The sequence below is a fragment of the Pseudophryne corroboree genome, chromosome 3 (genome assembly GCF_028390025.1).
Source record: "Pseudophryne corroboree isolate aPseCor3 chromosome 3, aPseCor3.hap2, whole genome shotgun sequence".
In the NCBI taxonomy this organism is placed as follows: domain Eukaryota; kingdom Metazoa; phylum Chordata; class Amphibia; order Anura; family Myobatrachidae; genus Pseudophryne; species Pseudophryne corroboree.
Window position 1 is genome coordinate 774,006,614 of NC_086446.1, and position 17,007 is coordinate 774,023,620.

The window sequence follows — 17,007 nt, forward strand, 5'->3', positions numbered from 1 at the left end:
TAGGGTCCCAAGCTTAAGAGTGCATCCAGCAACCAGAGGAGGTGTGGCCAGCCACCTCAGAAGGACTTGGCCAACCATTAGAGAGGTCATGCACAAAACAGGGCCCCTTTATAAAGGAGGGGATAAGGGTGCGTCAGGACCACCCATCTTGACTGGCAGGAGGGCTAATCCTGGTGTTGTTTCTATAGAATAAAAGGAAAAAAAAGCCTCCAAGTTCAACAATGATCATGCTCCACCAAGTTACTGACCCCTAGAGGAAAGGGTGGGACTCTCAGGCAGTGGAGTCCACTGGGGATTTTCCCTGTACACTGGTGGGCCAGTCCGCCTCGGTCTGCATGTTCCTGCGGAAGCGTAACCAGAAGGCGTCTCATCTCACAGAGGCAGTGGGGAGGATTTGAGTTATTGCAGCTTGTGACTACAGGATTTGCACTATTGCAGTTCATAAACTACACTGAATAAAATCAAAACTTTGGACTGTGTCTGATGGATTAATTAACATTTACTAACCCAACCCAGTTCCCCCACCGCTCCCCTCCCACACTGTAAAACGGGTGTAGAACTGGTGACCGGCGGTCTCCTGACCGCCGGTCAGCTTACCGATGCAGGGATGCCGGCAGCATACCGACGGGGAGGGGCGAGTGCAGCAAGCCCCTTGCAGGCTCGCTGCGCTCGCCACGCTGCGGGCTCGGAGGCGACCTGCGGTCGCCACGGGTTCTATTCCCACTCTATGGGTGTCGTGGACACCCACGAGTGGAAATAGTCCCTGTTGGTCGGCATGCCGACCATCGGGATAGTGAGCCGTCGGGCTCGTGGAGGAGGTCATGTGACTGTCGGTCAGCTGACCGGCGGTCACATGAATACCACCCCTGTAAAACATGTGTGTTGGAAAACAAACCACATTTACATTCTACTAAAACAGTCAAATATTTTTAAATATGTTTTGCAAACTATTTTTTCCAAGTTCAACACCCCTGCCACCAACTAGTAAGAGGTGCCTCAAACCTGGAAACCTGTGGCTTGAAAGATACAGACCCTTTTCCACTGAATTGGAGTTGAGGTACTGAGGTGGTCAGGTACCTGGTTTCCTGAAGGCCCCACCATCAATAACTATTCAATTCTTGCGGGCTGTATAGAAACTCCCCCTTTGCGGCAAGCCTGGTCTTACTATTTGGGATGGAGACTTTGTTGAGAAATAGAACATGAGGAATACACCTCTACCTCTCAGCAGGGAGGTGCAATAACGTTATACAGCAGTTGCATGCAGAGCCTGTATCATTCAGAGATGAGACAAACTTGAGCAAACATTTTTGGGAGGTTCAGTCAGAATAAGAGATGAATGTATCACAGTGTCTCTCTATTGTGTCAGACTACAGTGTGTATATATATATATATATATATATATATATATATATATATGGATTTTATCCTTTAGCACGCATTGTACTAATGCGGTTTGCAGAGAGCCAAGAAACTACGGCCTGAGTACACAGAGACATGTTCCGCTCGTTGTCATTAAGATCCAGCCCTGTGTAAATATTAGCTCTGGGAACAGCGCATGTGGATTATTGGAGCCGTTCCCTCCTCACTCATCCGACGACATAGCAGTGTGTTGGGGATTATGTTATGTTAGACGACGCATGATTGAGGTTACTTTCTAGGTGCCATAAAATTTCCCCCAGGTCCAAGGCTGTATGAATGTTCACCAAGCTCTGGCAGTGTCCATATACCAGATTTCTTGCTGTACATTCAGGGTCCGTGAGAGGTTCAGCCATGATAAAGCTTATAGAAAGAAAGTGAATTGATGGAACAGTAATTTCCTAGTATTGACCCACAATTTGTGATGTTGAAAGCACTTCTAGCTGGTGCATAGGGGAGAACCCTTGAGGGAGAGATGGAAATTGTCTCCCAAGTGTACTTACATATCTGCTGGGGGTAAGGGATAAACTGTAGGCCAGTGTGAGGTAAAGTCATACATTGAGCCTTAATGTGAGTCCATTTTGTTGGACAGCTGGTAGTACTTGGAAGCAGATCTGGGATTACACTATGATGGAGAAGCTCCTTTCTAGGCTCACTCTGAGCAATGCGATAAAATACTTAATTAATTTTCAATTAAAACAGTACAAATATCCCCTCAAGCTATTTTAAGGCATAAATGAGGCAGTATTTAGGAGAATCATAGATGGGTCCATTTTATTAAAATACATGGCATGTAAGGACTTTAATTTGATGCAAACTTAGGGGTCAATGAGGGGCGTAAATTTATACCAGATGCCTGGAGGCAATAAAAGGTGGTGCCCCCCTGACAATTGGAGCACAGAGTCCAGCGCTTCCCACTGCCTCTGGGAGTTACACTGATGGGGTCGATCCACAGTCTTAACTAGGGGTGTGTGACATGTACAGCGGCACAGAGCGCGAAGGGTCAGTCAGCGGCACTATCGCCACCTCATGGCCCTTCCTTCTGGCTAGTAGGGTGTCTGGAACAGTACGCTGCAACAAGTAAAGCTGCGACAGTGCTACCCGTAGCGTCCTATGGATTCTGCAAGGGGCACTCTGCCTTATTACAGCTGTCCGGAGCGTCTTCAAGATTGTCCAGGCACTGTTGCAGTTCTGGGAGTCAGCGTCGCTGCCCACTAGGCTTGATGTCATGACATCATGCGCAGAGGGGGCAAGGCCAGCACAGGGCACTCAGAGTCAATCCAATTAGGCGTGAGTTCTGTCCTGGGAGCCGTTCTCACGGCAAACTCATCCTTCGTATTTAATATGCAATCTAAATCTAATCTTGCATTGAGTTTTTAGAGGGAATTCAAGTTTTTGTGTGTGCACCCCCCTGAGCTGGAGAAAAGGTAGGGAAAATCTTTATTATAAAAGATATAAATGTCAGTACACATTACAGAACCTCTGGTGCACCCCTCCAGATGAATAATCCTGCATTTAGAGGCCTCTGAAGAACATCATTTGACCATTACATTTCTGAAATGAAACAAACTTGCACCTAATTGAGTTGATCCCTCAATGTAATGTTCACCCCCCTGGGGACCGTTCTGCCTCTCTGCAACCATACTGTGTACTGTAGGTATATTGTAGTTTGAAGAGTTGTCTTCTGAGAGCATAGAACAGGAGAGGATCTTATTGTGCTCTGAGCAGACCATCCAGATTCATTAGGGGGAAATAATTTTTTTTTTACATGCCGCTAATTATTAGGAGACGGATGGAGCAATTTTATAGTAGCGCTTATTGTTCACAAATGCCGTGGGTGCCACATTCCTGCTTGCAGCCTGCGAGGTGGTGAGCAGAAATTTGCAAAAAGTCTGTTTGGGCACCCTAACCAGGACTTTAGATGGGTGTAGCCTTTATACATGTCTAAACCCAGTGCTTCTAGGGGCGACAAGTGCGATAATTGATGGGTGCCCAAACAACTGAATTGTTCCGTCGAGCGCCCATTACTTACCGTGGCGCCTAAAACAATTGAATTCGGTCCACTGATGAAAAACCAAGAAATTTGGCAGTTTGTATTAGTACTTGAGGAAATATGGGGCGCATCTTATAGTCTGCATAAACTTAAGGTCCCATAAGTGGGGTGTTCTCGCTCTCTATTTCTATACCATTTGCAAAGTTACAGTCATCAGATTCAGAACATCATTGGGCCATTCTGTATGTAGCCAGCTGTCTGTAGAGGCTTTTAAGTGTAGAACTTCTGTAACAAAGATATTTCAGGAGCACATAAAAAAAAAGTTTAACTAAAGTGCCAACAGCCAGCTCAGCTGCATGGCTAAGTTCTTGACATTAAGATTCCTTCCATGTCTTACGGACGCTAGCAAATGTTTATCTAAAGAAGACGGTAAGTCTGTAGCGATGAAGAATTCACTGTGTCCCTAGATCGTCGATAGAAGATAATCCACCAGCAGAGATCAACGGAAGTCTTCCTCAAACAAAGAAAATGTCAGGTTCTATTTACTTAGCAGCTGGATTATAGAGTTGGGCAGGCTTGAACGGCAAGCTCACAAGCGACTGTAACCGCTGTACTGATTGTTCATAAGTATTGCGGAACACCGCTCTTACAAACACTTACAGTATCCTTGCCCATTGCTGGAGAATGCATCTTCTCCAGAAAGCCAGGCTCATCCCAAAGTGGTGCAATAGTCAACACAACAGAGCAGCAGTATCCAATTTATTTCCCAAAAGGATTAAATCGCAGATCAAACCATTCCTAGAATTTGTTCTCAAGAGCAGGAATAAACCTTCAGCCACGGATTCACACTTCGTAGACCTCCTCGTCAATGTCCAGTGCATAGTTTACTTTGCCCTGAAGCTGGGCAAGTGTGGCCTTCCTGAGGATATTCCAACCTCTACTCCTCGTCTTGCGCTGAGATAGTCTTCTGAGCAAATTAGGGGTTTCCACTATAGATACTTTCTTAGCGATGGGCTTATCTTCATGGCAGTGGCAGTCAGATTTCAGAGAAAGCTTCTCATGATGATCATCATTTTCATCACTGCTCAGAAAGGCATCCACATAATCTTTCACTTTCTTCTTGTCCAAGTCCTTCCGCTCCTCAACTCTGCCACAACCAAAGAGGACAAGTTATTAAGTCATGAATTTAAAAAATAAATATAAAAAAACAGGCTTGAGCGTTGTCAGCCGTCCACACAAGCTGATCTCATCAGATTATTTTGTTTATTAACAACTCGGAGGCCAGATGTTAGCAAGTCAACTCTAAAGTACCTTCAAGATGGGATAAGAAGTCTACAGTGTACATTGGAATATAAAGAACAATGGTATTTTCTAGGTAATTTAATAAAGACCAGTGTCGGCTCCAGAAGTGGGGCTTCAGCAGAGTTCACAATTCAAGTAAGGGAGCCACACCAAATGCCACCAACTGTAACTCCAAACTGACCCACTGGCTCTCCACCACAGTACTATGGAGAACTGCAGAAGTGTGTCTTTATTAACCTGCCAGTCAGTGGTTATCTAAGCTCACGAGACATGCCAGGTGGCACCATAGTATACAACTTTAACACAATGGGGGAGATTCGAATGTTTGAAAAGTCAGCCGGGAGTCTGTTTTTTTTTCCTTATCTAATAAACAGGAAAAAACAGACACCCAACCGACTTTTCAAACATTTGAATTCCACCCAGTGACAACAATTAACAACAGGCCTCTTGGATTCCTTTGTTCATGTTCAATAGCGGATCTTGCCTGGGGCAAGCAGGCTTTTTGTCAGGGGCGCCACTGTCCCGAGGGCACCGCCATCGTGGCAAGATCCGCTACCAGTGCCGTATGGTGCGCAATGATGTCAGGCGCACCGCACGGCATTGTGGAAGTGGCTATAGATGCTAGAGGTCATAATTAACCCCTAGTGTCTGTGCATGCTATGGGAGAGACGTCATGACGTCTCTCCTATAGATCCAAGGAGCTGCGTCGGTGGCCAGAGAAGGAGGACAGCAGCGGTTGGGAAGCAGGAGCGGGGCTGGTGAGTATTTTTAATCTTTCTTTTTTCTTTTTTTTTGGTAAGCGGCGCTACTAGGAGCATTAATACAGGGAGCATAGCTACAGGGGGCACAACTACTGAGGGCACAGTACTGGGGGCAAAACTACTGGAGGCACAACTACTGGGGGCACCAACTACTGGAGGCACAACTACTGGGGGCAAAGTACTGGGGGCACAACTACTGGGGGCACAACTACTGGGGGCAAAACTACTGGGGGCAAAACTACAGGGGGCAAAACTACAGGGGGCAAAACTACTGAGGGCACAGTACTGGGGGCAAAAATACTGGGGGCACAGTTACTGGGGGGAAAAACTACTGGGGGCACAGGTACAGGTGGCACAGCTACAGGGGGCACAACTAATGGGGGCAAAACTACTGAGGGCACAGTACTGGGGGCATAACTACTGGGGGCAAAAGTACTGGGTGCATAACTACTGGGTGCACAGCTACAGGGGGCACAGTACTGGTGGCACAACTACTGGGGGCAAAACAACTGGGGGCACAATTCCACAGGGGGCACAGCTACAGGGGGCACAATTCCACAGCGGGCACAACTACAGGGGGCTTAACTGTGACCACGCCCCTTGACCATCAAGCTACGTCCCTATTTTTTGACACGCACCTGCGGCGCGCACTAACCCTGTTTTACCTGTCGAGGGGGCCGCCAAAGGAAACTTTTGCCCTGGGTGCCACAAGGTCTAGAACTGGCTCTGTTCATGTTACTGAGAGAACTGGGGAACTTTTTAAATGCAGATCTTCAGGGGAAAAGAAAAAAAAGTCTGCATGGTACCGTAACACACAGAGACAGACAGAAAGGTCGCTCACCGGAGATACCAGACATCCCCTAAGTCATAGTCCTTCCCACAGATCCCCAAACGAGGCCAAAGGGCTTTTGGCATCTTCCGTTCAAGCATTATGGTGGTGGCTACAACCTGTAACAAGACAAATAAAGATCAGAAATGTACATACAAGACAGTGGGTGTGAGAATTAGCCGTGCACTTAGTGTCCACATAAGGTAGCTATAGCTTTACCAAGACAGAGCTCGTGAGGACGGGAGAGCGGCATAAATATCATAAGTGTTCAGTTTATTAGTATTTCGTTTTCCATTATTTACAGCCATAGGCAAACTCAGGGGGAGTTTCCAGTTGCCTGGAAACCCCCCTCCTCTTGGCAAGTGTCTCAAATTATGACAACAATAGTAATGGTATATAATACTATTACTAGAACTGCCGCCACATCATACAGTGTAAGGGACAGAGCAGAGCTGCTGCACATGCCCAGTGGTAGCAGCTACTTCTGCCAAGTTCTTCTGTTAGGTGGCTCTGAGCCCTCAATCAGTGCACTGGACCAGAGAGTAGCTACAAGAAAGAAAAGACAGGAGCCTTACAATCAGGTGGGAGAATGTGTGCTTAGAAAGTGAAGTACTGGTTCTATTATGTTTGTTATTAATTAATTAATTAATTTATTTATTTATTTATTATAGTATGTTTAACTTTTCCTGACCACTTATTTATATTATTTAAATATTTGATGCAGCCTATAGTGTAGACCATCTATAGTATTAAATATTAATACTGTATTCCATACATTATCCAATGTATAAATAGACCAATATTTACACTAATGTCCAGGGTTGTTACTAGGTTCTTCTGGCGCTCCCCCAGACTCCCGCACTTGCTCCAGTGTTCCGCAGAGTGGGAGACTGTGGATTACATTTGGAAACCACCCTGTAGAAATCTTGCATTTGCCACTGACAGCCAACCATCTACTATTCTCAGCTAGGTAAATTGAAGATAGGGTGGATGCCCCTTCCAACATTTTATATAGATAAAAATGGATTGGGACAAAAATCCTCTTTATACTACATTCATGCACTTAACTTGAGAGCTCGTTGTTATTCAGTTACATACAATACCCATTATTAAAAACTATGAACACTATGTGAAGATACTGGTACAGTATACCGGCGCCGGGATCCCGACCGCCGGAATTCAGGCAGCGGGGTGAGTGCAAAAGAGCCTCTTGCGGGTACGGTGGCGCATTACGTGAGCCACGCTATTTATTAGTTGTTGGTATGCCGGCTGTCGGGATTCCGGCGTCGGTATGGTGAGCGCCGGTATCCCGACAGCCGGCATATCAAATGCCTCCCGTTCTGTATGTATTACTCTTCACCCTCTCAGTAGCTGAATGTATACAGTGCTCTCCGCGCAACTATCCCAAGAAATCTGGGTGTCCTCAGCCCCTGGTGCAGTTACATTTACTGCAACAAGCAAGGAGAGAGTTTACTGGTGACTGTGGCGGTCACAGAAACTGGTGTCCATAACCTTGACAATCGGGGGGAAGAGACCAGTATAATCTCAGCAATAAACAAGAAGACTCATTTGGACAGGAGTTTAATACTAATGTGTGCTTTTGTAATTTTTTTTTTCTTTCTTTAAATAATAATCCATACTTTGGCCCCCATTTATCAAGCCTTGGAGAGTGATAAATAGCATGGTGATAATGTACCAGCCAATCAGCTCCTAACTGCCATGTCACAGGGTGTGTTTGAAAAATGACAGTTAGGAGCTGATTGTCTGATCCTTTATCACTCTCCAAAGCTCCAAGTCGTCCTAGGCTGTGCTAGCGGATGCAGGCTATACAGTGAATACCTCTAGGCATCATCAATAGCAGAATGTATTTATGTATTAGTAAAAATCCATACTGTACAGTACTTGTAAACATAAAACCTCATTTTAATTTACTTAATATCAAATCTGTTGATTTGGAAACAGAGTCTTTCTGTTTTATTTTTAATATTAAAACAGCTGTTGCCTTATAGGTAATTGTCTGCACTTAGTATAATATTAGGGCAATGGATATTGTCTGAATCAAAATATAATTCATTATAAATAGGCGATGTTACCATAGTGGACAGTATACTGGATATATATAGTAAGAAATTAACTACTATGAAAAGAGATCACATCCATTGATAAAACATTGTGTAACCGACCCCAGGAAAACTTGTCAATACAACAGAACTTTGGATGAAAAGACATTCCAGATTTTACAATACTATACTTGCTTAAGGCAGTGTGGACACCACACTTTTATGACACCATGCCTCCGTGAACAGGACACGACAGCCCAGTTCAATGTTTGTTTTATTACACCTTGGAATCTGACAAACCTATAATTACCTATTCCATTGGAAACTATGAGAATATGATAGTTTGAATTGGTAAAATATGAGATAAAAGGACCAGACTTGTAGTTAGGAGTTAGAAGGAAGAGGGAGAGGGAGAAGAAGAAGGAGAAGGAAGGAAGTCAGTCAGGAGGAGAAGTCATGGAGAACATGCAGAAGGAATGATTCTTGGGATGGCAATCTTTAACTTGCAAGTATACATTTTATGTTAGCAATTGAAACTGTTTGTGAAACTTATGTCATGTTGTTTTATGTTATGTAACGAAGGAAGCATATATAATTATAATTAGTATATATATCACTACTGTGTATATCTTATTCTGTACGATTTGATCTGCCTGTAAATAAAGAATCATATAAAAAGAGCGGTAATATTCAAGCTTGAACTCTCTTTAAGGAATCTTAACTTAATAACTTCATAAGTCATATGTATAAGGACTGCATATATGTATCAGCCAATTAGTTTGTAAGCCTGACATAATATATTTGCAGATATATATGATAAATGCATATTAATTGAAATATATCCATATATTAAATACCATATATGATATATTAAATATTAATATTCATAAATATGATTCCAAAAGCAATATTGGCGACCACGAATTGGACTTGTTATTACTGAATCTGATTATCTGATCTATAATATTTATGAGGAGTAGCAGATGCTATAAGCTGGCTACCAAATCTGCAGAATCACGGTGGGGATGTATCTATGAAAATTTATTACCATTGTGTAATGTCAATTTTGTATTCTGTATAACCTAGGATAAATGTGTTAGTGCAACATACGTTATTTTAACTAACATAATATCTATTAGGAAGCAGCACCAAAGGCTATAAGCCTGCTGGCAAAATACAAGATCACAGTGGAATAGGTTACAAATGAGAATAAAGAATTTAAAGGCCTAGAATAGAAAATGTGCACAGTGGAAAAGAGTATTTCCAAATAAATGTATAAATGTACCAGGTATTAGAGTTTAACCTTAAGACACCGGTCAATCTTAAGGAGAGGATACCTTCAGTACTAAAAACAAAGAATATATAAATTTAGCATTGAAATGTTAAAAATGCAAAAGTTTTCTGTAGCATTTAGAAAAATGCGCAGAACTGCGGCTCTAGAAGCCAAACAGAAATGTAAAGAAGAATCAGGTTCACGTCTTCGTAAGGCGTGCCTGACCATTAATGCAAAAATGCATTCGTTATTTAAGTCCCTTAAACAGAAAAATAAACAGAAAAAGTTTGGGGCAGAAGCGAAAAGCCTGACAGTTTGTAATCAAATTGTCAAGATCTCTGATGAAGAGATAACATCCAGCAAGCAAGCTGAGATAGAAACACCAAACAGGAATAGTGTTGAGGTATGTGAAACTCTGTACACAGAGTCTACAGGAGTCAGAAATGACTTAATCAGTCAAGATCCTAAAATTAAGGAAAGTTACATGTTGCAGGACTGCATCAATGTGCAGCGCATGGAGTCTGCTATGGTCACACAGACCACCAGCAGAACAGCCTCTGTGGTAAAGGAAGAAAGTAGCAATGTGCCGGATGTGTCTATCATCAGACAGCACATTAATGTAAAGGAGGTAGCAGCAATAGGAGATGTCCCCTATACTGTGTCTAGTAAGGGGGAAGATCATTGTAACTCAGATTATGAGTATTCTGCTGAATACACTCTCAGAGTTCCCAATGTAAATGAAGAATTTGTTATGCCCTTAGGCAAAGGTGAATTGTCAGCAGATTTAAACACTGATAGCAGCAGTACAGTGCACACAGGGGTGGGGAAGTTCCCCATGGTGAAAACTCCCATGGCAACCAGAGTTGCAAACCTTGAAATGTATTCACCTGGAAACATGTTTAAAGGGAAAATCCATGAAATTAATTCAGGAATGCATGTTTACAAACAAAGTTCCCAAACTTATGTAACCCCCACAGAGCACTCAGAGACTTCTAGTGATGGTGCAAATGTTTGCATGCTCTCAGAGAGACCACATGCAGAGTGTCATTCTGCAAACCACACACCAATTAACAATGACAAAAAGGATCACCAGGATGAAAATGTTTTTATGCCCTGGTGCCATAACCATTTTATTACAGGTGTGGAAAGACAGAAAGCCCTGGGACCTGCAATACATATTTGGCAAAGTTTAACAAGTTTCTCTCCCCACAAAAGTAGGTTTTTTCAGAAGCTCCAAGATTCTTCCAAACTAAGGAGCCACACCAAGCAGCAAACGCTATGGTTAAAGACAGTCTGGGACCAGGCTGCATCACAAGGGAGTATGGTCACAAGTGAATACGGTAGTATCATTCCTTTACTTGTTAGATCCAATGAAGCCATTGTTTGCTTTGATGTTCAAACAGCCACAGTTTCCAAATTAAACCTGCATCATATCTGCAGCGACAATTGTGCTGTCATTGACACACAATGTGACAGGAAAGATTGGCACAGGCCAGAAACAATTGTTTGTTTGTTATTCAATCGTTAAAAGACACATTTGTAAATTCTGTACCTGATAACATGCAGCAGATAGGACAGAATGCATAGCAAGCTATGTTAAATCACTGTATAAATATCTGTGATAGTCATTGTATGTATTTTTGTTTGATTCATAGTAATCCTGGCAACCTGTATACAGAATGGTGCAAGACTCCAAAAAGACTCCAATTTACAAGGGAAAAGGTCTTCATTAACCCTTTCATCGCTGCTATCCAGCAAAATCTACATAGCATCCCTAAAGACTGATATATGGACAAATCCTCAAGGAGTTTTCCAGTTTCACAAGAAAGGGGAAGGTTTTCATTAACCCTTTCATCACAAGTAATCATTACTTGTCTTTCAAACTACATGTACACTCCCACAACAGTGTACAGCACATCTCATCACTGTGATTATACAGAACTGTCTCATCCCTTCATATACCTTAATCACATATATGTAAACATTTGTCTGAGATATATTTTATATCATTGCATATATACCTTGTAAATATTTTATGTTTTTTTTATATATTACACAATAGATACTACCTATGCTTCCTTCGTAAAAGCTTCAAAAGTAATTAAATATCTAATACAGGATGGTATACCACGTTATAACAAATTGGGCCGAGATTATTAAGTGGGATGAATAATTCTCTTAATAAAGACTGTCACAAGTCTAAGATAATTATTTGTAGCATAACAGGGTCACTGTATATGCACATGGCTGCATATAAAATAATATTGGATGGAATTAGATATATTTAAAGCCATTCCTAAATGATATTTAATATCTGTTTGAAGCAAAATTATATTCATTTATTGTATTGATAGGATGTTACTATATACACATCAAAAGCATTTTAAATAATTATTAGTCAAAATATAGGTAGGATAGAAAACGCCTTTATATGGGTTAAACTGGTATAAGTTTATGTAAGATTGAGATGTATAAATAGGTACAAGGTAGAATAAGGAGATTTAAGACTGCATGGTAATTTATTCAGTGAGGAAATACAGAACAGAGTAGGTGTACTACTCACAGCCATTTGTGGTACTATTGCCCGAAGACAATTAAGACCTACTATTAACAAGCAAGGAAAGAAAGAAAGAAAGAAAAAAAAAAAAGACTGTTTCATATATGCCTGTTCTATTCAAAATCACAACCTGTTTGTGCAAAAGCAATATGGACACTGGTCACAACTGCGGCATTGGATAAACGCAAAGGAAACAGAACTGCTAAAGACTGTATAAAGACTATTACTATTACTGAGGGTCGTCACAAGTACTGAATGTTCAAGACACAGCACTCGACGTACACAGCCCTCTGCCTCAAACAGCGAAATGGCAAGCAAAGGAGCAGCTGCTACGAAGAATTCTACTTCTAGTAATGGTGCAAATGTTGCAAACGCAAGGCCATAATGCAAACGCAAGGCATCTCCAATTGCAAGCAAACCACGCAGATGACAGTCTTATCCCAGTAAATTGCTACAGACAAGAACAGCAAAAATGTCCAAACGTACTGATCCAGATACAGAAAAAAGGTCTACAATTGGGCTATGGTATTCCAAATGTCTGTAGAAATTAGTTTTCCTCATGAATACTGAATAAAAACCTCAGTTTTGTCTGCTTTAGTTAAAAAGTAGAATAAGGTTAGGTAAGCTAAGAATTTTTAGAGATTTTTAAAATCATAATGGTTATTATTATTACACTTATGGTATATATTATGGTTACAACGAAAGTTATGTTTGAAGGAATATTTTGAAATGTATTTGGAAGCAATTACGCTAGTTTAATGTGTGGCCAATCAAAAGAATTTCTCATGGCCACAAGGGGGCGACTGTTGCCTTATAGGTAATTGTCTGCACTTAGTATAATATTAGGGCAATGGATATTGTCTGAATCAAAATATAATTCATTATAAATAGGCGATGTTACCATAGTGGACAGTATACTGGATATATATAGTAAGGAATAGATATGAAATAAGTTTGAATGTATGAGGTAATGTTTAGCTGATTTAAGAAATTAGGTTTGTGTATGTGTTTATATAGATATACTGTATATTTGTGTTTTACAGCAAGATGGTAAAAAATAGTGTAGGGAACAGGTTTATTCTGCTCTAGTCATAAATAAGGCCAGAGAGGTTACAGTAAGATCAAGAGTCATTGTAGAGAAAAGGTATTAGGCCATAAATGATAATAGGTATGTGACAGAGCTCTGTTGGTCATTGGAATTCACAGGTGTGCTTACAGTAGATCAGAATCTACTGGTTTGTCTATTGTCCAGTGAAGGTTAAAAGCTAGGGAGTATAAATTAACTACTATGAAAAGAGATCACATCCATTGATAAAACATTGTGTAACCGACCCCAGGAAAACTTGTCAATACAACAGAACTTTGGATGAAAAGACATTCCAGATTTTACAATACTATACTTGCTTAAGGCAGTGTGGACACCACACTTTTATGACACCATGCCTCCGTGAACAGGACACGACAGCCCAGTTCAATGTTTGTTTTATTACACCTTGGAATCTGACAAACCTATAATTACCTATTCCATTGGAAACTATGAGAATATGATAGTTTGAATTGGTAAAATATGAGATAAAAGGACCAGACTTGTAGTTAGGAGTTAGAAGGAAGAGGGAGAGGGAGAAGAAGAAGGAGAAGGAAGGAAGTCAGTCAGGAGGAGAAGTCATGGAGAACATGCAGAAGGAATGATTCTTGGGATGGCAATCTTTAACTTGCAAGTATACATTTTATGTTAGCAATTGAAACTGTTTGTGAAACTTATGTCATGTTGTTTTATGTTATGTAACGAAGGAAGCATATATAATTATAATTAGTATATATATCACTACTGTGTATATCTTATTCTGTACGATTTGATCTGCCTGTAAATAAAGAATCATATAAAAAGAGCGGTAATATTCAAGCTTGAACTCTCTTTAAGGAATCTTAACTTAATAACTTCATAAGTCATATGTATAAGGACTGCATATATGTATCAGCCAATTAGTTTGTAAGCCTGACATAATATATTTGCAGATATATATGATAAATGCATATTAATTGAAATATATCCATATATTAAATACCATATATGATATATTAAATATTAATATTCATAAATATGATTCCATAAATCAATACAGCTCAATAAAATTAAAAATAGAAAGATGTCAAATTAAGGAATAAAGTATTTAAAAGATTGTATTAATTTTTGCAATTTATTTATTTATCACCAGTTATTTATATAGCGCAAACATATTCCGCAGCACTTTACAGAGAATATTTGGCCATTTACGTCAGTCCCTGCCCCAGTGGAGCTTACAATCTATATTCCCTATCATATGTACACGCACACACATTAGGGTTAATTTTGTTGAGAGCCAATTAACCTACCAGTATATTTTTGGATTGTGGGAGGAAACCGACCCAAGCACGGGGAGAATATACAAACTCCACACAGTTGGCGCCAAGGTGGGAATTTAATTAGTCAAACACAACAGCACGTCTGTGGCCATTATTCCGTGGTTCAGCTCTTTATGCTTAAATCTAAACACTATGTAAAATATAAATTTATATGTGTGTGTATATGTATTTATGTATGTATGTATGTATTAACATGTTTTTATTCACAATAACAATAAATACAATCTCCTATAAACTGCGCATCCACATCCAACATTGGGGGTCATTCCGAGTTGATTGCTAGCTGCATTTGTTCGCAGCGCAGCGATCAGGCTAAAAAATTGCTTTTCTGCACATGCGTATGCGGCGCAACGTACGGGCACAATGAATGCTGTAGTTTTGCACAGGGTCTAGCAAAGCTTTTCAGTCGCACTGCTTGCCGCAGAGTGATTGACATGAAGTGGGCGTTTCTGGGTGGCAACTGACCGTTTTCAGGGAGTGTGCGGAAAAACCCAGGCGTGCCAGGGCGAACGCTGGGCGGGTGTGTGACGTCAAATCCGGAACTGAATAGTCTGAAGTGATCGCAAGCGCTGAGTAGGTTTTGAGCTACTCTGAAACAACACAAACATTTTTTGCAGCCGCTCTGTGATACAACTGTTTGCACTTCTGCTAAGCTAAAATACATTCCCAGTGGGCGGCGGCATAGCTTTTGCACGGATGCTAAAAACTGCTAGCGAGAGATCAACTCGGAATGACCCCCAATATACAATGAAGGAATAGTCACAATTTTTTGCTTTCAGTTTGTGCTCATAAAGAGCCTAATTCAAGGTTGATTGCAAAATAATTTTTTTCTCTAATGGGCAAAACCATGTGCACTGCGGGGGGGGGGGGGCAGATATAACATGTGCAGAGAGAGTTAGATTTGGGTGGGGTGTGTTCAAACTGAAATCTAAATTGCAGTGTAGAAATAGAGCAGGCAGTATTTACCCTGCACAGAAACAATATAACCAGTAGCGGATCTTGCCACGGGCAAGCAGGCCTTTTGCCCAGGGCACCGTCTTCCGGAGGGCGCCACACCATGGCAAGATCCGCTGCTGCTGTGCCCCCCGCTGCCCGCTCTGTCTCGATGCCGCTGCCCCCCGCTGTGAAGGGAACCAGACGCGCACAGCAAAGGTCCTCTCCACGAAGGGAAACTAGACGCGATCGCGCACCGCACAGCAAAGGTCTTCTCCACTAAGGGAACTAGACGCGTAGTGTCTAGTTTCCCTTCGTGGAGAGGACCTTTGCTGTGCGGTGCGCGATGACGTCATCGCGCACCGCACATCATTTCAGCGATGCTACTACTGTACAGGGGGCGTAACTGACCACGCCCCCTGTATGAAGCCACGCCCCTATTGCCCACCCGGGGCGCTAAAAGACCTAGAACCGGCCCTGAATATAACCCAACCAAATCTAACTCTTTCTGCACATGTTATATCTGCCCCACCTGCAGTGCACATGGTTTTGCCCATTAGAGGGAAATGTTATTTTACAATCAACTTTGAATTAGGCCGAAAGGACGTTATTCGGCAGGTAATTGCTTTTCCTGTTAGTGATGTGGATGTTGTGTTCATAACCCTACGCATTTCATCATTAGGACTTCATCAGGGGTTAAATCAGTAGAGGAGTAAACATTCACATAAAAAAGTTTTACCGATTGTTCAAAAGCCTTTCACAAGAGGATTAATATTTGGTGATTGGCAAATCACTGCATAAGTACCTGTAGTAAGTCAAATCCTAATCATGAATATAGTGGATTAATCCACTACAGATGTTGATAAATAGGAGCTCAGGCCAGGAGCTTGCTTTCACATGCGTTCCCTCCAAATGTGGATAACAAAAAAATTATTATTATGGAGTTTACAATATCTGGATTCCCCTATTGTAGCTACACTCACATTATGTCTTACAATTTGTATACTTTCATAACCAATTGGGTATCTGGACTCTATGCCGACAGTGTCCAGGTTGACACCCATTAGGTCAACACCCATTGGTCGACAGTGAGTAGGTCGACGCAGGAAATAGGTCAATACCACCATTCGGTCGACGTGATCAAAATCGATATGAAAAAGGGTCGACATGAGTTTTCGCAATTTTTTTTCTTTTTTTTGAACTTTTTCATACTTTACGATCCACGCGGACTACAATTGGGAATGGTAACCTTGCCCGAAGCATGGCGAGCGAACACGGTGCACTAATTGGGGTTCCCCGTCACTTTATGAAGGAAACGACACCAAAAAAAATCATGTCAACCTAATGGCCGTGTCGACCAATTTCATGTGTCGACCAATAGGTTGACCTAATGTGTGTCGACCTAGGCACTGATTTATATAACATAGTATGTCAAAGCATCTCACCAATACTATAAATATGGAATCAGATTTGCATACTT

The 17,007-nt window shown here is 41.5% G+C and overlaps 1 protein-coding gene across 1 annotated transcript in view; it reads right to left on the reverse strand.

The window, feature by feature from the left end:
* Positions 1-4,252: 4,252 nt before the first annotated feature.
* The window catches only part of LOC135058257 (transient receptor potential cation channel subfamily V member 6-like), an 89,141-nt gene continuing 76,386 nt past the window's right edge, over positions 4,253-17,007 (reverse strand). Inside the window, exons 14-15 of the mRNA XM_063963789.1 lie at positions 6,314-6,420; positions 4,253-4,556 (exon numbers count right to left, since the gene is read on the reverse strand). Coding sequence (XP_063819859.1) covers positions 4,253-4,556; positions 6,314-6,420 — 411 coding nt within the window. The remainder of the gene's footprint in view (positions 4,557-6,313; positions 6,421-17,007) is intronic.